Source organism: Dipodomys spectabilis, unplaced genomic scaffold (assembly GCF_019054845.1).
Source record: "Dipodomys spectabilis isolate Male_0828 unplaced genomic scaffold, ASM1905484v1 ptg000096l, whole genome shotgun sequence".
Taxonomy (NCBI): Eukaryota; Metazoa; Chordata; class Mammalia; order Rodentia; family Heteromyidae; genus Dipodomys; species Dipodomys spectabilis.
In genome coordinates this window covers 28,054,552-28,074,374 of record NW_024870773.1, presented here as the reverse complement: position 1 = coordinate 28,074,374, position 19,823 = coordinate 28,054,552, and the positions used below count along the sequence as shown (strand labels likewise).

The 19,823-nt window shown below is 44.9% G+C and overlaps 1 protein-coding gene across 1 annotated transcript in view; it reads right to left on the bottom strand.

The window, feature by feature from the left end:
* Ero1b (endoplasmic reticulum oxidoreductase 1 beta) overlaps positions 1-5,293 on the bottom strand; it is a 36,321-nt gene extending 31,028 nt beyond the window's left edge. Inside the window, exon 1 of the mRNA XM_042685908.1 lies at positions 5,036-5,293. Within this exon, the coding sequence (XP_042541842.1) occupies positions 5,036-5,137 (102 nt within the window). The 5' untranslated portion in view covers positions 5,138-5,293. The remainder of the gene's footprint in view (positions 1-5,035) is intronic.
* Positions 5,294-19,823: the final 14,530 nt, after the last annotated feature.

Genomic DNA, 19,823 nt, shown 5'->3' with positions numbered 1-19,823 from the left:
CTCCAAAATAACCAGCAAAAAGCAGAGCTAGAGTTGTGGTTCAAGTGGTAGAGCTCCAGTCTAAAAAGCACACAGGCCCTGTGCACACATGCACAAGACACAGGCACACAGACTTGATATGCACAACCTGAATGAATCTTTTGAGAATAATCATGAATGAAAAAAATCTAACTCTAAGTCATCCGTGGGACATTTTTTACATAAAAAAAAAATCTTAGAGATGGAGAAAAGATTATTGGTTACAGAGTTTAGGGACTGTGGCAGGGATAGGAACTAGAGTGGAAAATTTTTCTGTTGAGTAATCTTTTCAATACTGATCTTCCCTATTATATTCTTCTGGACCCCAATCTTCTCACTGCATTCTACATGTCTCTCAAGTTCTCTTTAATATTTATTATCCTGTTGTCCGTCTGAATTTCCTTCTGAATAATTTATTTGCATCTATCTTCTATTTATTTACTCATTAGTTCAACATAAGAAATGTTTTGCCTACAGGGACTGTATGATCAGAATAAAAAGACAAAAATCTGTCTTCAAGGAGCTTACCTTATCATTGGAAGGGAATGAATGGACAGAACAGAGTCTGACAGATGGTAAAGTAGGGAGAAGGAAGAAAAGCAGGAATGGAGATAGAGATTGGGGGGAGGGTACTCTCATTTTAAATGGGGATCTGAAAGGACTCACTGTCTGATCTTGGAGGGAAAGGAGCAAGAATGCAGATTATCTGGGAGAAATATAGTCTAATTAAGAATAGTAAATGCAAAGGTCCTGAGGCAGTGAGCTTGTCCCAATGTTTGGTTATTTTTTTAAAGGAAAAAGGAGGACTGCGCAATGGGCTGAAGAGAATTAAACCATTGTAAGATTTTACCTTTTACAGAGTCCAGTTATTTTCTCACACTAATCAATTCTGCAACTCTCAGATACCAACTAGGAAATGTACGGTTCTGATGATACTCACCATCCAAAATTAGACAAGCCCTACAAGATAGCCCACTTCAGCCATTCTTCCTATTGATGGGCAATAAACTAGAGATTCTCTGGACTCCCCTTTCCAGGTTGAGTCATTTGTTAGAATAGCTTATAGAACTCAGGAAAAAAAATTTTTTTACAATGTATTATAAAAGACTCAGGAACCAAAGGGGAGTGGCACAGAGCAGAATATAGGGTGGAAGGGATACTCCAAGCACCTAGGCTCTCCCTGAGAGCTGCTCTCAGGGTGCTCACAAACTCACCAGCTCTCATCAAATGCAGTTGGTTGTTCAAGAGTTAAATCTTTTGGTTGTCTTGGTGATTCAGCTCATCTGTATAGGAGCATCATTCTAAATCATGGCATTAGTAAACACAGGTGTGACTTTAAAGAGGGGTATTATGAAAAACAAAAGACTATTATCACTTATCACCATTGGCACTTAAAGAGCTCTGGGCCAGGAGTCAGAAACAAAGACCAAATGTAGTTTTCTACAAAATACTCCAGAGACAGAAAACCACTAGTAAATTGCAAGCAAAAGATGAAAGGAATATGGAGTATCAGGCAAAAGAGGGTTTCTTTTTATACTGTTGTATGGTCAGGGACAGAGACATTGTAGATAAGAGGACAAATCAGAAAAGTGACAGCCAAAAACAAAGAAGAGTATGCTAGACAGAGAAAACTGCTAGTATGAAGGCCTCAGGGCAAGAGCAAGGAGGCCACCAGTTTGTATGTATAAAGGAGAGATCTTGGGAAGAGATTTGGGGAAAAGATCAAGAATTTGGTATTAACGCTGGAATTATTTCCTAGCTATTCAACTGGAGATAATGAAAAAATAGTTGGATAATACAGCTCTAGAGCTGAAGATCATAGTCTGGAGAATTAAGCATGAAAGTCAGGTGTATGGACAACTTTTTTTTTTTTTTGGATCAGGTCGTGGGCCTGAATTCTGGGCCTGGGCACTGTCCCTCAGCTCTTCAGCTCAAGGCTAGTGCTCTACCATTTGAGCCACAGCGCCACTTCCGGCTTTTTTTTGCTGCTTATGTGGTGCTGGGGAATCGAACCCGGGGCCTCATGCATGCAAAGGCAAGCGCTCTACCACTGAGCCACCTTCCCAGCCCTATGGACAACATTTAAAGCCAAAGCACTAGACTAAGATGACCAATATCATGCACACAGCACACAGTAGTGTCAGCCACTAAATTAGGATGGCATGGCTCACAGGGAGATGCAGCTTACTGCCACTGCCCAGTATCCCGAGTATGTAGGGGAAAAGATTTAAATTCAAATTATGAAGTAGTTTTCCGTGGAAGTATAGGTTTCTCACGAATGTTCAAATGAAAAAAATGTAATTTGAAGCCCAGCCACTACCAGTAGCTCATATTTATAATCCCAGCTACTCTGGAAGCTGCAACTTGAGGATCAAGGTGTGAAGTCATCAGCCCAGGCAAAAAAGTCCATGAGACTCTAATCTTCATCTAACCATTAAAAAGCTGGAAGCAGAACTGCAGCTCAAGTGCTAGAGCATCACCCTTGAGCAAAACAAGCTCAGAGCTAGCACTCAGGTTCTGAGTTCTTCACTTTACTCTTACTCATACGGGATTTATTTTCCATTCATTCTTACATCAAGGATATCTGACTTTGGAGCCCAGGCTTCATGGACTGATCTCTTCCAGTTTCCTCTCTAAGCTGACACAAGTGTTATTTCCTACCATGGTCATGCAGCATAAGGCAGAAGCTCAAAGTCTTGAGGATGTGGGAGAAACCCTCAAGGTAAGACTGGTACTGTGAGTCCCAAGTTTTTGGATTTCATTTGTTGGGAACTCTATTTCTTGATTTCATGCCACCTCAGAAAGGCAGTTAGGAGGACTACAAATACACTGGACTGAGATTCCTTTTAAAATGAAGGTTGCCCATGTAATTGTAACCCCTCTGTACAGTATTTTCACAATAAACGAAAAGATAAAATAAAAATAAATAAATAAAATAAAATGAAGGTTGCTGTATGCTCTCGTCTTTAGTTCCTGGTGTTTCACCACACTACAAAGATACGTGTGTTTCATTTGTAAGAAAATTGGGCACAAATATGCAAGTGAATATCCTTTTATGTATTCAAAAATGTTTTTGTAGTTTCGTTACAAGAAAAACAAATTAAATGTGTTAAATGACTGCTTTCGTATGAATAGAGATGTTTTTGCAAAAACATCTTTCAAAAGTGAAAGAACGCAGTTCCTCAATTTGATTTCCCTGTTCTCCACTGCTCTTCTAGGCAGAGAAGTCAATATGCTGGTATACTGTACAGAGCAGAGAGGGGTCTGGATCAGGGCTCCAGTTTAATGTCACTCACTTTCTGGTCATTTAATCTCTTGGAACTTCAGTTACCATAGGACTCACTTCTGAGAGATGTCTCAAATAAAACAAGGTAATATGTAATTAAGTTTGTTACAGGTTTGAGTACTGTATTAAATATGACATTACACAGTACCACTGAAACAAAAATATAGACACGTGCTTTTGAAGACTGGCACAGTGCTACTTTGAATATGCATCTTTTAACTGTTGAACTATATACATATGTATTCACTTGATATAGGGAAATCAGATGTAGTGTCAATTATAAAACAATAGTTATTCATAATTAGTGGTATAGGAAGAAAAGCAAACCTTCTAGATTGGTGGTAATATGTACAATAAATATATATGCTGTGTACTGAGAAAATGAGAAATCTCATTTTAAAAAGAATCTAAATGAAAATTCTACTCATAAACAAGCACGCAGCCTAGTAATCAGAAAATCATGTTGCCAAAGACAACTTGGGAAATTTCTTTTTCCTAAGTCTCTGGTGGAGGCTCAGAATGTCATGGCACATCAGTGTTTTTCAAAAGTGCACTTACAGTCATTTGCAAGGCTTGCCTAAAACAAGTTGATACCTGGGTGGGGTCCAAGGCCAGACCACAGGACGTCCTCATCTCGGCAAACCCAGCCAGAAATTCTCCGTGTTTAACATGCTCTCAAATACTCAAAAGTTTGCTTCTGTTATTTTTATCAAATCATTCACTTACTAAGTACTCGAGTTTGGGCACAAAAGTAATATTCGGGCATTCTGGGATTTCGTGCTATGCACCATAAAAAAGCGTGAGAAAAATGAATGAAGTCAGAAAGGAAGAAACAACATGTTTTACACGGTAGCACGGGCAGTTAACCATCCGTTTCTCTTAACCAGGGGCATTAATTGCCTCACTCGGCCTCTCCCCTGGCCTCTCCCCTCGTTATCGGGTCACCTGGGACACTTTCTCTGGCGTTCGGCTCCGCCGCACCGCCGGTCTGCAGCAGGTGCACGGAACTAAGCCGGCGCCACACCTGGCAGTCGGTGCAGCCTCTCAGGATAAAGCGTGCACTCCGTACGGGAAAGGAGGTTTCCAGAACACTTCTCTAACACCCCGGAACACTGCCGTCCTCGGGGGCCAGAGCCTTACACCGCCCAAGCCCGCGCGAGGCTCCCCGCGGCGGGTCCCGCACCCCGGTGCGCACCCCTGGGACGCGGGGCCGACAGGTGGGTGGAGAGCGGGCGGCGCCGCCCGCGGGCGGAGCCCAGGGGTACCCGGGTCCCCCTCCCGCTCCGTTCCTCCCGGACTGACGACGGGGAGCGGTCTGCCGAGTGCCCGAGACCCCCCCATCCCGCCCTCAGCTCCCGAGGGGACCCCGCGTCCCGGACCCCACACAGCTCCCATGGGCCTCCGCGTGCCGGACCCCGCACAGTTCCCAAACCCCGCCCCCCCCCCGGTCTCCGACCCCGCACAACTCCCGAGGGGGACCCCTCAGCGTCCCGGACCCTGCACACCTCCCGAGCCCCCCCCCTCCCGCGTCCCGGACCCCGCACAGCTCCCTAGGTCCCGCTCAACGTCCCGGACCCCGCACAGCCCCGGCGGCTCCAAAACAGCACCAGGATTGAGAACCCGGGCCCCGCGCACGCCCGGGGCGCGGACGTTTCCCGCACCCGCCGCGAGGTCGCCCCCCCACCCCGTCCCGGCGGGCTCCCCGCTGGCGCCGCCGCGGCCCCGGCTCACCTGGGCCTCGACGACGCTCGGAAGGAAGCTCAGGGCGAGCAGCAGCTGCACTGCGGCCGCCGCCCCCCGCCCGGCGCCGGCCCTCAGGAGTCCGCGGCTCATGCTGCCCTGCCCAGCCGCGGCCAGCCGGGCCCGTCGGGGCCGGGGAGCGGCGGGCGACCCGGGCGACGACCCCAGGGGGCAGCGCCCCGCGGTGGAGCGCCTCCAGCAGCGGAGGTCCGTCGGCGCGCCGGCCGGAGGACGAGGACGCTCTCCCGCGCCCAGCAGCCGCGTCTGAGGCGGCAGCGCCGCGTGCCCCCGCTTCATCCCGACAGGCCCCGCCCCCGACGTCCTCGGACTAAGCCCCGCCCATCCGGCGCGCGGCCTTCTGGGAGTTGTAGTCTCGGCTGGCCCCGCGGCGCCGTGGTCCTGCAAATGGCGAACTACTGTGGAGGGGAGCGCTCCGCCTTCTCGGGGTCGGGCTCCGCGGCGGCCAATGAGACGGGACCACGCGGGCTCCAAAACACCGGGGTGCTAGTGGCTGGGGGGGAGCAGAGCGCCCCTTGAGGGGGGCCGTCCAGCCGAGGCCGCGCCCCCTCCGCTGGCCGTGCGGAGCGCGGGAGCGGGCCGGCCTCGGGCCTGAGTCCGCCGCGCGCCGCCGCCGCCGGAGCCGGGCCTCGGCCCCGACCCGCCGTCCCGCCCCAGCCAGGCGGGACCTTTGACCTGGGATGGAGCGGAATCGCTTCGTCTCCGTCCCTTTCCCGACCCCTCCCCTCCGCTGCAGCCGCTTGGAGCCGTCGCCCGCGTCCCCTCCCGGCTTCCCGCCCCGGCCGTGTTTGTCCTCTCTGGGCCCCGTCGCACCCCGCTGCTGTGTGGACACCTGCGTGTGTAACGGACGTGGGGACACTGTAGGTATTACATAGCACGCGCGTGAGGACGCGAAGATTATATATAATGCGCCAGTACATCCCGAAAGCGCGCGACCACCAGGCTGGGACCCCACACCCGGCATATGCCGCACCCTTACCCGGCCCGAACCCCCACCTCGAGTATCGCCCTGGGATTTCCCAGGTGCTGCCTTGCACCTAGGAAGTGTCGGTGAATGCTAAGCTATCTTAGCTTCAGTGATTTCCTCAATTTCTACAAACCTGTATCCATCCCCTTCTGTCTCTGTAGTGGGAAATAGTTTCATGTAACAAATTGCCACAAATTTATTGGCAAAAAAAAAAAAAACCCACCAGTTATGTTACATTCTGGCTGTCAGACGTCCAAAATGGGTCTTCAGGACTGCATTGCTTTTGGAGCCCTAAATGGACCATATATATGTTCCCTGCCTTTTTAAACCAAGAGCCACCTGCCCCCCCCCCTTGATGGCTCCCAACATTGTCACATTCCTTTCACTCTCTTATTGATAGCTGCTTTCTTTTTCTTACCCTAACTCTAATGCTTTCCTTACATTAACACTATTAGGGTTGCATTAAAATCACCCAAGTCAGGGACTCACTCTGTCTCAAAATCCTTCACTTAATCACATCTGCAGTCTCTTTTGTCATTTAGGGTGACAGGCTCCAGATACTAGTGCTAAGCCCACAGCAAAAGGGAAGTGCAGGTCCAAAAGTGAAGAATGTTAAGAAAGACAGTGGCAACAAAGCATTAAGCCCTCAGGATCACACAGGTCCTCTGCCACAGCACCAGAGCTGCTCTTCCCTTAATCTCTTCCTCATTTCTTTCTCCCTTGCCTCCAAATCTGTCCAGAGCTTTCCTTGCTTAAAATCAAGAATTGTGCCAGGCACTGGTGTCTCATGCCTGTAATCATAGACTCTCAGGAGTCTGACATCTGAGGATCATGGTTTGAAGCCAACCCAGGCAGGAAAGTTTGTAAGACTTTTGTTTCCAATTAACCAGTAAAAAGCCAGTATTGGAGCTGTAGCTCAAGCAGTAGAGCACTAACCTTGAGTCAAAAAATTAAGAGACAGTGTCCAGATGATGAGTTCAATCCCCAATAGGGCACAAAACAAAACAACATGTAATAAAACACCAGAATTGTAGCTCTCTTCTTCTTCAGCTACATGTCCATGTCTTCATTTCTCTGACAAACTTGTACTTCCTATCCTACCCTTCTCAACTTCCTCTCATATCAATGTGCTATGGATAAGAGCTTTTAACCAATCCAGTGGACATTCTTCAAGAAAGCTTGCTTGTGCTACATTGACATCCATACTTCATAAAGCTTTGTTATACAATTAAAAAATTGTGTGTGGTAAACGTCCTTTTAAAAATAATCTCATGTTTAGCGGGGCGCCAGTGGCTCACGCCTGTACTCCTAGCTATTCAGGAGGCTGAGATCTGAGGATCACGGTTCAAAGCCAGCCCAGGAGGAAAGTCTGTGAGACTTTTATCTCCAATAAACCACTAGAAAGCTGGAAGTGGCGCTGTGGTTCAAGCCACAAGTGCTCACCTTGAGCTGAAGAGCACAGGAACAGCTCCCAGCCCAGAGTTCAAGCCATACAACTGACAAAAAAAAACATGTTTTTAATGTCTCTTTGATACTAAGGACAGAATTCTTGTGTGTGCTTCAAGATTTAGCTTTAAAGAACAACTTAAGAACTTAAGTGACCAGGTGATAGAAGAAAATAGATAAGAAGTGAAATACAGGGGCCAGATAGACTGTCCTGAACATGACAGCAGCAACCACCCTTCCCATCAGTTTGTGTTCAGCTAAGAAGCCAAACACATATCTTCTGGTTCAGGGGATGTTTTTTTTTTTTCTTGGTGAGTAAAATTGAAAATGGGGGTTTGTCATAGAAATAAACATACTAAAATTCATTAATATTTATGTGCATGGACATTTGTTTTAGTGTTCAATGTTATGGCTGCTATGAAGGGGCTGTTCCTTGGTGAACAGTCTGCTTTTCTCTTTATTTTCTTGTCCTGGCCTCTCTGTTCACCTGTTTTCTCTGAAATCAGCTACAACTGACACCAGCATCAATCTTGTAAGGTATTACTGCTTCCTGCCAGGTGACTCCTCCCACTTTCTGTCATGTGATGTCACCTGCTTCCTGCTCATGCTCAGCTTGAATCCCTAAGGATGTGGTTGGAAGTTGAAAAAGGAAGGATAAACCAATACCCTTGAATATAAGGCCTATCTCCCCAAAAAAGTCACCTCTGCTAAACTTTAAAAATAATTGTAAGAGGAAGAAGAATAGCAGTTAAAAGATTATCTCAGGGTTGTAGGTTTTGCCACTCAGCTCCCTGGAGAGGCAAATTCATCAGGACACAGTGCTGATAGATTCTGAAGGAGTAGGAACTAATTGACAGTCTTTCTAGGGCACGGCCACCATACCCATCATTCTGTTTCTTTCATCATTGGTCCCTCCTGTCAGACTTCCAATTCCTCCTAGAGCTTGGCTCAAGGATAGACAGAGAGCCAGTGGCCTGTAATGCTAGCTACTAAAGAGACTGAGATTTGAGGATCCCAGTTCAAAGCCAGCCCAGGCAGGAAAGTCTGAGAAACTCTTATCTCCAATCAACCACCAGAAAACCGGAAGTGGTGCTGTGGCTCAAGTGGTAGAGTACTAGCCTTGAACTGAAAACCTGAGAGACAGCGCCCAGGCCCAGAGTTCAAGATCCACGACAAAAAAAAAAAAAAAAGATACAGAGAAAGAACCTTGATCTACAACCCCACAGGACTGAAAGTAATGGCAAAAGTAGTTGCATGGATACACAGCAGATGCTGCATTCTGTCCTTAGTAAAAGAAGGCCTGTGGGCCAGATAAGAGCAACAGATGTCTCCTCAGGCAGTCATGCTTTTACTGAGCATTTCATTCACATTCACTTTTCTTTACCTTAACGTTAATTTACATATGCATTAAATTATCTCAGAAATCCCGGTTATGGGACACCAGAAAGCACACGTCAGGCCATTGGCCAAGGGGAAATAGTAATAATATGCTCTTGCAGAGAATATAATCTCTGATATATTTACACCACCTGGGCTCATTGAACCCAATGATCTGGAGCCGAGGTACAGAAAGAATATATTTTGTATAATTTCTGCATATTTACTGTCTTATAAGCAATCCTTGTAGCTCCCGTGGCTTTTTTCCCCCTCCTTTCCATGTCCCCCTTTTCTCTGAGAGGATTGTTCATCAGTTTACCCTCTTAGTCCATGAGACTCACCCATTCAGCTCTAACATTCTGCCACTCTGGATTGAAGCAGCCTTTCCTATGTCACTGTATTGTAGCCCCCACCTAGAGTTCAAAGTTTTAGGAGACCCTTTCTTCTTGTTCTGTATTCTCCTTTAGGCTGCATCAGTTCCTACGAACAGTAGTTAGTGAGTATATGTTGATTAGCTGGTTGATGTTGTGTATCATCACAATTCATCTCATAGGATAGTCATCTCCAAATCACTCCTGGACCTAAGGCATCTGAACATTTCCATGGAGGGCTGAGAAGTGGCTCTGTTAGAAAGGAATATGCCTGGAGAATTCAGTAAAATGAAACGGTCACTAAGACAGTTCCAGCACAGGCCCAATTACTAGAAGCCTTACTTGAAGAGTTTCCCTTCAGAACGACTTAAAGAGTCTACAGCTCACCGTTTTTGAAGCAAAGGCTTAAAAACTAGATTGCCATGATACTTACCATAGTGAATTAATGCAATTGCCCTTAAGCAGTTACATTTCCAAGAAATCATCAGGCATATGGTGTGTTTTTCTCTGTGACTTTCTGAGTTGGTTAACGTGACTTCTAATGAAGAAGGACATCACTGATGAGTGGCTCTAAATAAAAGTTAAGGTAATGAGGTGGAAATTTAGTAACACCAGTAATTTTCTCTTCTGATAGCAAGCTGAATTGTGATTAATGAACCTATTAGTAATGGCAATCTGTGTTGTTTAAACAACTGGGTTTGTGGACTGTCCTTGTGTCCACAACCAACCAGATGCAATTTTCTTAAAACTGGATTTTTATCTGTGACTGTTACAAGGGAATTTTTGCTTATAAGATCACCTTTCTGAAATTTTCTGAGGGGATTTTGTTCTTTTTGACAAGTGTCAAGCATTAAAAGTAATTAAATCAAAGGATCTGGCTGGTTTATGGCTTTGTGTCAGTTATTGTACCTCAATAATTCCTTGTTTGTCTTCAATATTTACTCAGCTGTGTACACAGTATTTTTACTTAGTAGTATTAAACCTGATATACTTGAATTGGTCAAAATCATTGCTATTTTCAAAGGTGTTTACAAGATGACTCATGCAATTTGGATAAAACTTTTATCTAAATATATTATGGGACTATGCTAAAAGCTAATTTATAATTTGATGGGGAAGTAAAGTAATTATGAAAACTAGAATTGGGATTCTGCCAATTCTGCCCCTCACTTCTATAATACAACAGCCTTTGTGTCTATGTGCCTGTGTGCACGCACACACACCCATGTCAATACTAAGGCATAAACTCAGGATCTGGGGGCTGTCCCTGTGCTTTCTGTTGCTCAAAACTAGCATTCTACCTCTTGAGCCATAGCTCCACTTCCTTTTGCTGGTTAATTGGAGATAAGAGTCGCACAGATTTTCCTGAGCAGGCTGGCTTCACACTGCAATCCTCAGATCTCAGCCTTCTAAGTGGCTAGGATTACAGGCATGAGCCACAGGTTACCAGCCTCAGCTTCTGTTTTTAAAGCTCTCTTAAAATCTGATGTTCTTTGTCTGTGGAGCTTTTTGAAGGCATCCCTAGATTCATCAGTGAGTTTGGGGTATCATCATGTAGATTAAAATAAAATATCAGGTTGATTAGAATACTCCTCACTCTATAAAATAGTTCATCATAAAAGACCTCTATCAAAAGCCAGCAATAATTTTTAATCTCCATGTACAAAAATTTACTAACTTATCAAAAATATCCCTAAGATATTTTAAAATAGAATTTTATTATTAAGGTGTTGTACAGAGGGGTTACTATTTCCTAAGTCAGGCCATGAGTACAATTCTTTTTAGACAATGTCTCCCCTTCCTTTGCTTTCCCTCAGTTTCCCCCTCCCATCCCTGCCCATAAGCTGCATAGTTCATTTTCCACATAGTGTGTTCTGAGTAGCATGACAATTTGCTTTAAGATTTTTAATTACAAAACAGTCCCTTTAAAAAATCACATCTGCTAAACCAAGATGAGTTAAACTATCTTAACAGGCCCATATCAAGCATTGAAATAGAAACAGCAATAAGAGACCTCCCAGCTAAGAAAAGTCCAGGACCAGATGGTTTTACAGCGGAATTTTACAAGGCCTTCAAAGCAGAGCTCACACCAATTCTCCAACTCTTCAATGAAATTGAAAGAGAAAGCTCACTACCGAACACATTCTATGAAGCCATCATAACCCTCATCCCAAAACCAGGCAGGGACTCATCAAAGAAAGAGAACTATAGACCCATTTCTTTGATGAACATTGATGCAAAACTTCTCAACAAAATTTTGGCCAATCGACTTCAACAATTCATCCAAAAAATCATACACCACGATCAAACAGGATTCATTTCAGGGATGCAAAGCTGGTTCAATATACGCAAATCAATTAATATTATTCATCACATCAACAGGAGCAAGAATAAGAACCACATGGTTATCTCAATAGACGCAGAAAAAGCATTCGACAAGATCCAACACCCCTTTATGATGAAGGTTTTGGAAAAATTAGGAATCCATGGAACATTCCTCAACACAATAAAGGCTATATATGACAAACCTACAGCCAGCATTATACTCAATGGTGAAAAACTAAAGCCATTTCCTCTTAACTCAGGAACAAGACAAGGATGCCCACTCTCTCCACTTCTCTTCAATCTAGTATTAGAATGCTTAGCTACAGCAATAAGACGATGCAGACATAAAGGGGATCCAAATAGGGAAAGAAGAAATAAAACTCTCCCTCTTTGCAGATGACATGATCTTGTATTTAAAGAATCCCATAGAGGAAGTGGCGCTGTAGCTCAAGTGGTAGAGCGCTCGCCTTGAGTTGAAGAGCTGAGGGACAGCGCCCAGGCCCAGAGTTCAAGCCCCACGACCGACAAAAATAAAAAGAATCCCATAGACTCCACTCCCAAATTACTCAAGCTGATTCAAAACTTTGGCAAAGTAGCAGGTTATAAAATTAACCCCCAAAAATCAATGGCTTTTCTGTATGCCAACAATGAGAAAAGTGTGGCTGAAATTAGGAAAGCAACTCCATTTGTAATAGCCCCACAAAAAATAAAATACCTAGGAATTAACTAAAGAAGTGAAGGACCTCTATGATGAAAACTTTAAAATCTTGAAAAAGGAAATCAACACAGAACTTAAAAAATGGCAAAACCTCCCATGCTCCTGGATTGGAAAGATTAACATCATGAAAATGGCAATACTTCCCAAGGCTATCTACAAATTCAACGCAATACCTATCAAAATTCCACCCTCATTCTTCAAGGAAATAGAAGAGGCAATCCAAAAATTCATATGGAACAATAAAAGACCCCGAATAGCTAAAACGCTCCTCAACGGAAAGAACACTGCTGGAGGAATATCAATACCAAATTTCAAACTCTACTACAAAGCCATAGTAATCAAAACAGCTTGGTATTGGCATAAGAACAGACCTCAGGACCAATGGAATAGAATTGAAAACCCAGAAATGAACCTACAGACCTATAGCCATCTAATCTTCGATAAGGGAGCTAAAACAATAGAATGGAAGAAAGACAGCCTCTTCAGTAAATGGTGCTGGCAAAATTGGTTAACTACATGTAGAAAACTAAAGCTAGATCCTTATATATCACCCTGCACCAGAATCAACTCCAAATGGATCAAAGACCTTGAACTCAAAGCAGACACTCTGAAACATTACAGGATGGAATAGGAGAAACCCTAGGTCTCCTTGGCTCAGGCCGAAATTTTCTGAATAGAGACCTGGAAACACAACAAATCAAAGAAAGGTTGGACAAATGGGATTGCATAAAGTTGCAGAGCTTCTGCAGGGCAAATGACATAGCTAGCAAGATCAATAGAAAGCCCACGGATTGGGAGAAGATCTTTACTAGCCATACAACAGACAGGGTCTCATATCTAAAATATACTTGGAACTCAAAAAATTAAACCCCCCAACAACAAATCCTCAAAGAAACAACTGCCCAATAAATAAGTGGGCGAAAGACTTAAAGAGAAACTTCTCTGAAGAAGAAAGAAGGATGGCCAATAGACACATGAAGAAATGTTCGACATCCCTAGCCATAAAAGAAATGCAAATCAAAACAACATTGAGATATCACCTCACTCCAGTTAGAACGGCAAAAATCAAGAACTCTAACAACAACAGATGCTGGAGGGGATGTGGACAGAAAGGAACCTTACTTCATTGGGAATGTAAACTTGTTCAACCACTTTGGAAAGCAGTACGGAGGTTCCTCAAAAGACTTCACATAGAACTCCCCTATAACCCAGCAATCCCACTTTTGGGCATTTACCCAAATGTTTACAAACAAGACCACACTAAAGCTACCAGCACAACTATGTTTATTGCAGCATTATTTACCATAGCTAAGATATGGAACCAACCCAGATGCCCCTCAGTAGATGAATGGATCAAGAAAATGTGGTATATATACACAACGGAATTCTATGCCTCCATCAGAAAGAATGACATTTCCCCATTTGTTAGGAAATGGAAAGGCTTGGAAAAAATTCTATTAAATGAAGTAAGCCAGGCCCACAGAAACATAGGTCCCATGGTTTCCCTTATTTGCAATATCTAGTATATATATGAGTCAAGCGGAAAAGATCAGATAATGTGATGTTAGGAAAACGAACCCTTAAATATGTATTTTAATGTTTTTTTTTCTTTCATGCATGTGTTTCTAACGCATTTATAAGATTATTTCTTTGTTGCTTTGTATGTCCCTCCCCCACAATATAACCCCTGCTTTTCACTATGTTTGGTGTCGGTATAATTTGTGGAGGAGATGGGGAAAAACAAGTCGTTTAAGGATACAGGTGGACCTGTTGCAACAATGAGAAGTACAAAATGTCATGTCAAAAATGAGCTTTACAATGTCGGTGTGGGGGGGGGGGAGGGGGGGAAGGATTGGGTGGGGGGGAGGGGGGAGGCTGGGAAGGGAGGTGAAGGGTAAACAAAGGAGGAGGCTGCAATGCTTGGTAAGAAATGTATGCATTATCCTGCCCATGTAATTGTAACCCCTCTGTACAGTATGTTCTCAAATAAAATAAAATTAAAAAAAAAATCACATCTGATGTTCACAAACATCTTTATAGTGGAAAGCTGTGAAATTATTTTTAAACAGTCTTTTTCTTTTACAGCAGTTTTGAGTTGGAAAATACTCTCGTTCCCCTGTGCCCCTGGCCCACCACGCAGCCTGTTCACTGTCCGCAGAGGGGTCCATTACTTACAGTCAGTTAACCAACGCTGATGCACCATTAGTAATGAAAGTTTGTAGTTTACATTAATGTTCCCTCTTTGTGTCACACATTCTGCAGTTTTGACAAGTAAACAATGATGTATATCCACCTTTTTCAGTCATTTAGAAAGGCTTTATTACCTAAAAGTCCCCTGTGCTCTATTTGAAGTTTATGTCACAAACAGAAAAGTCCATACCAGCTGACATTACTTCTAACCATGTAAATAAAACATCAAATCTATTAGCCTTAAGTGGTTTCTCTTTGTTCTGTCTGCATTATATACTTTCAGGAGAAAACAACTGATGATTGCACCTAGTTATCTTATTCTATGCTAATGTTCAATCTACTGATAAAAGTTATCAATCAGAGCCAGGTGCTGGTGGCTCATGCCACCAGGAGGCTGAGATCTGAGGATTGTCTGTGAAATTCTTATTTCCAACTAACTACCAAAAGCCAGAAGTGGAGCTTTGGTTCAAGTGGTAGAGCACCAGTGTTAGTAATAAAGTTAAGGGACCGGGCCTAGGTCCTGATTTCAAGCCCCAGTACTGGCATGCACACACACACGTGCATACACACACACCAAAATATGGACTGGTACACTAGACCTTTTATTTTATTTTTTTGTCGGTCATGAGTATTGAATTCTGGGCCTGGACGCTGTCCCTGAGCTCTTTAGTTCAAGGCTAGTGCTCTACCATTTGAACCACAGTGCCACTTCCGGCTTTTTCTGCTTATGTGGTGCTGAGGAATCGAACCCAGGGCCTCATGCATGCAAGGCAAGCACTCTACCACTGAGCCACCTTCCCAGTCCTACACTAGACCTTTTAAAGCTTGTAGCCATTCAGGTTTCCTGAGCTGAGCCAGGAGTGAGACAAACATGTGCAGCACTGACCATGCTGAGGGGACTTTGGACCCTATGGCTGCTTTAGCTGAAGGCTATATCCCCCCAACCCCAATTTATTCATTCTGATGGAATGGTATTTGGAGTCAACAAGTCATGAGGGTAGAACCCTCATTAATCAGATTAGAGCCCTCACAAAAGGGACTTCCAGCTGGCTTAGCTACTGGGGAGACTGAGATCTGAACATCACTGTTCAGAGCCAGCCCAGGCAGGAAAGACTGTGAGATTCATCTCCAATTAACCACCAGAAAACCAGAGGTGGTGCTGTGGCTCATAGTGGTAGAGCACTATAAGTGAACAAAAGACTGCAGGGACAGCACCCCAGCAAGTTCAAGCCCCACGGCTGACAATAAAAAGGAGAGTAATTCCAAGAGCTCCTGTACCCCTTCCACCATCAAAAGGATGTGTTGGCCATGAGAAGACAGCAGCCTGTGAACAGGGAGCCTGCTCTCCCCAGACTTGATTTCAGACATGTGTTTTCTTTCTGTTCCACAAATAGAAGTCTCGTGAGAGTTAAGGGAGTTTGTCTCATTTGTCCTTCTGCCATGTCCTCAGCACCTGACACCTGAAAGTAACTCAGTAACTATTTGTTGAAAGAACAAATAACAGCATGGACACGATGCCAAGCACTTCCCAACTCCCTGAAGCATAAATGCCATGTCATCCTGAGTTATAAAAATAACCTCATGTGCAGTGAGGGTCACGCATCTGCCCCAGCCTGGGACCAGACCTGGTTTGCACAGCTGAGCCAATACATCTGAATGGGGAGTGAAGCCACTCAGGCATCAGGAGACTTCTGTGGAAAGTGCTCCGCAGACATCCATGTCTCCTCTGGGTCAGACTCAAGAAGCAAAATGTGGTAACACAAACATAATTAGCCCCCAGCTGATGTTCAGTCATATGAAGAGCCCGCATGGGAGTGCTTCCTGTGTGCCTAGCTTTGTGGCAAGTACTTCTGGTGGATCACAGATGCAGAAGGCCGGAGATTACTGAGCTTTCCCGTCATATGAAGTCCTGACACTCATCTGCCTGCGGGCACCCTGGGCCTGCAGGGAACACAGGGGACTGGCATTTCCACATCCTTTTGTTCAGACATCTCTGCAGTGAGATATAAATAAATTTGGTGGCCAGGCCAGGGACAGAGTGGGACCAGGGGAACAGTGTTGTGCCTGTGTTTCAAAGCCAGCCTTCCCAGCATTCCGAGTCTTGGCGTGCCTTCTCTGTGGCAGCAGTGTTTCCCAACCTTGGCACTGCAGTCATTCCCAAGCAGCGAGTTCTGCGCTTATACTGCCCTGGCCATTGTGCTTCGTAGCTGTTCATGTAATGGAGCATCAGCACCCTGAGGTCCAAGCTCTTGCTAGCTCACCCACAGAACTGTTAGAAACCAGATAGGGCAACAGGCAAGCTGAATGCAGATCATGGCAATCCTGCGGATAGCAATACATGCCGTCAGATTCAAAACCAGGATGGTTCCTGGTCAAACAGCTTCCACATCCAAGCCCCACCCCCGCCCTGCCACACTTGGGAGAGGTAGAGAGCCCTGGTGTCTTGCTGTTGCCTTTGCCTGTCTCCATGATGCAGTTTCTCGAACTCTCAGCCTGCTAGGCGGCACTGTGATCACAACTGAGTTCAGGGCAGTACCAGCTGCTGCCACCACCTCTCCCAACACCACCCTTTGCCCGCGTCAGGCACCTAGCTTCTCAGCATGCAAATGCAAACTTATTTACTTCTCCCAAGAACCCCACAGAGCTGGTACTGAGATGCCAAGTTCAGCAAAAACCTGCTTTCCTAAACCACCTGCAGAGGTTTTCGTTTCATATCTAATTGATTTTTATTTTTGAATGTACTGAGGTTTGAACTCAGGGTCTCACACTTGCTATGTTGGTGTTCTACCACTGGAGCCACACCCTCAGCCCTGTCTTGTGCTGGTTATCTTCTGCCAAGCCTGATCTCAACAGCAATCTTTCATCTTCAGTCTCCTAAGTAGCTAGGATTATGGTGTTGGCACTGGTGCCCCAGCTTCAAGTTGAGATTTTTTTTTTTTAAACTTCACTTTTTTTTGTTTGAGAGGTCATCTCAATATATAACGCAGAACTACTGACCTCTAGCCTCAGCATCCTAAATGTTGAGATTACAGATGTATGCTACCATACCTGGCTCAAGAATTTCATTTTGGGGGGCTGGGAAGGTGGCTCAGTGGTAGCGTACTTGCCTCATATGCATGAGGCCCTGGGTTCAATTCCTCAGCCCCACAAAAGCAGAAAAAGCTGGAAGTGGCGCTGTGGTTCAAGTAGTAGAGTGCTAGCCTTGAGCTGAAGAGCTGAGGGACAGTGCCCAGGCCCAGAGTTCAGGCCCATGACCAACAAAAAAATTTCATTTTTGTCCAGTTGCGGTGGCTCATACTTACAATCTAAAGTACTCAAGAGGTGAGTGATTGGATCATAGACTAGCCATGGAGTTGCTGTTCTCTCTTTCTGTCTCTGTCTGTCTCTCTCTCCCTCTTTCCCTCCCTCTCTCTTATTTTTCCTTCCCTTCCTCCCTCATGTGTATGCCAATACTGGTACTTGAACTCAGGGCCTCTAGCTCTCTGTTGGCTTTTTTAATTCAAGGCTGGTGCTCTACCACTTGAGCCACAGCTCCAGTTCTAGTCATTTTTTTCTGGTTATTTGAAGAGTATCATAGACATTTCATTTGGGGCTGGCTTTGATCCTTGATCCTCAGATCTCAGCCTCTTGAATAGCTAGAACTTACAGGTATGAACCACCAGAATCAGTGTTTCCTTCACTCAGAGGGAGATAGTGATGAGGTGGGTTGGTTAGCATACTTCCATCAGCAGATTTGAAACAGTCCAACCCACCCACCTAAAGCTACTGCATTTCATTGCAGATGCTTGCATTCTGTTTCCTTCTCAATCCACACCTCCTTTCTTCCCTCTTCCCCTCCCTCAGAGCCCTGCTCAAATACAACCTCGCTGTGGGCCACCTCACTGCCCACTGGCCAGAGCAGTTTCTCTCCTTTGAAGTCCAGTGATGATGGCAAATAGTCCACGGTATTCCCTCACCACTCACATCTGCTGCTCTGCTGGGGTGTGTGTGTGTGTGTGTGTGTGTGTGTGTGTGTGTGTGTGTGTGTGTGATCAGAACCTATCCAAAGGAAAGGATTTCTCATTCCTTTTCAGCTCCTTATCTATCACAATTCCCACCTACTGTTGCCAAAAAAAAAAAAAATTCTGATGGAATCGAATACTATTTAAAATTTCTATTTGATCCCAGAAGATGAGCACCCATGAACTAGTGTGTTCTGAAGAAAGATGTTTTTTTTGTGTGTGTGTTCGCTGTTAGTAAGTTGGAGGCCTGGGGAGTCTGGGTGGTGTTTTCTTGTGAGGGTTAGGATCCGTGACGCTCAGGTTCTTGAGAAGGCAGCACAGCTTGTCTTTACCCCTGGGCAGAGAAGGGGGAGAAACTGAAAAATATTTACTTATCAGTCACCATGGCAACACAAAAAGGAAAGAGGGCTTGCCAATGAAATAAAGTTCTCACCATCCAGATGCTTAGCATCATGAAGTTGAGTTTCAGGGTAACTGTTTTGCTCTTATGAAAGGTGAAGTATTGCTGGTAATAATCTCTTTTCTGTATTTTCTTTTGTTGTTGTTATTTCTTGTTTTCAATATGGGCTTTGAACTCAGGTTTTTGCACATGTTAGCCTGGTACTTTATCACTTGAATCACACTCCCCAGCTCTTTCTGCTTTAGTTATTTTTTTAAAAAAACAGGGTCTTGGGGCTAGAAAGGTGGCTCAGTGGTAGAGTGCTTGCCTCGCATGTAGGAGGCCCTGGGTTCGATTCCTCAGTACCACATAAGCAGAAAAAGCCAGAAGTGGTGCTGTGGCTCAAGTGGTAGAGCGCTAGCCTTGAGCTGAAGAGCTGAGGGACAGCGCCCAGGCCCAGTGTTCAGGCCCCACAACTGACAAGAAAAAAACCAAAACCAAAAACAAACAAACAACAACAACAACAACAAAGGGTCTTATATTTATGCCTGTGATGGCCTGGCCTACAGTGTACCTAAGATAACAGGTGTGTGATACTGCCTGGCTTTATATTGATTGAGATGGGATCTCAGGAGTTTTTTGCCCAGGCTGGTCAGAACTCTGTCCTCCTAAGCTTGGTCCCCAAAGTCCCTAGAATCCAGAGGCATGAGCCACCACTCTTGGCTGTAACAGTCTGTGGCCATTTGTGTTTACAAGATTCCAGCTGACTCTTCTTAGTAGAGAGACAAAGAGGAAAAAACAACACTGGTGTGCTAAAGCAAAGTCCAGAAGCTCATCTGTCCCCTGTGCCTGGGAGGCCTAGACTAGCACATCTCCAGGTTGTTTTTGTTTTTTGTTTTTGCCAGTTCTAGGGCTTGAACCCAGGACCTAAGCACTGTCCCTGAGCTTCTTTGGCTCAAAGCTAGTATTCTACCACTTGAGCCACAA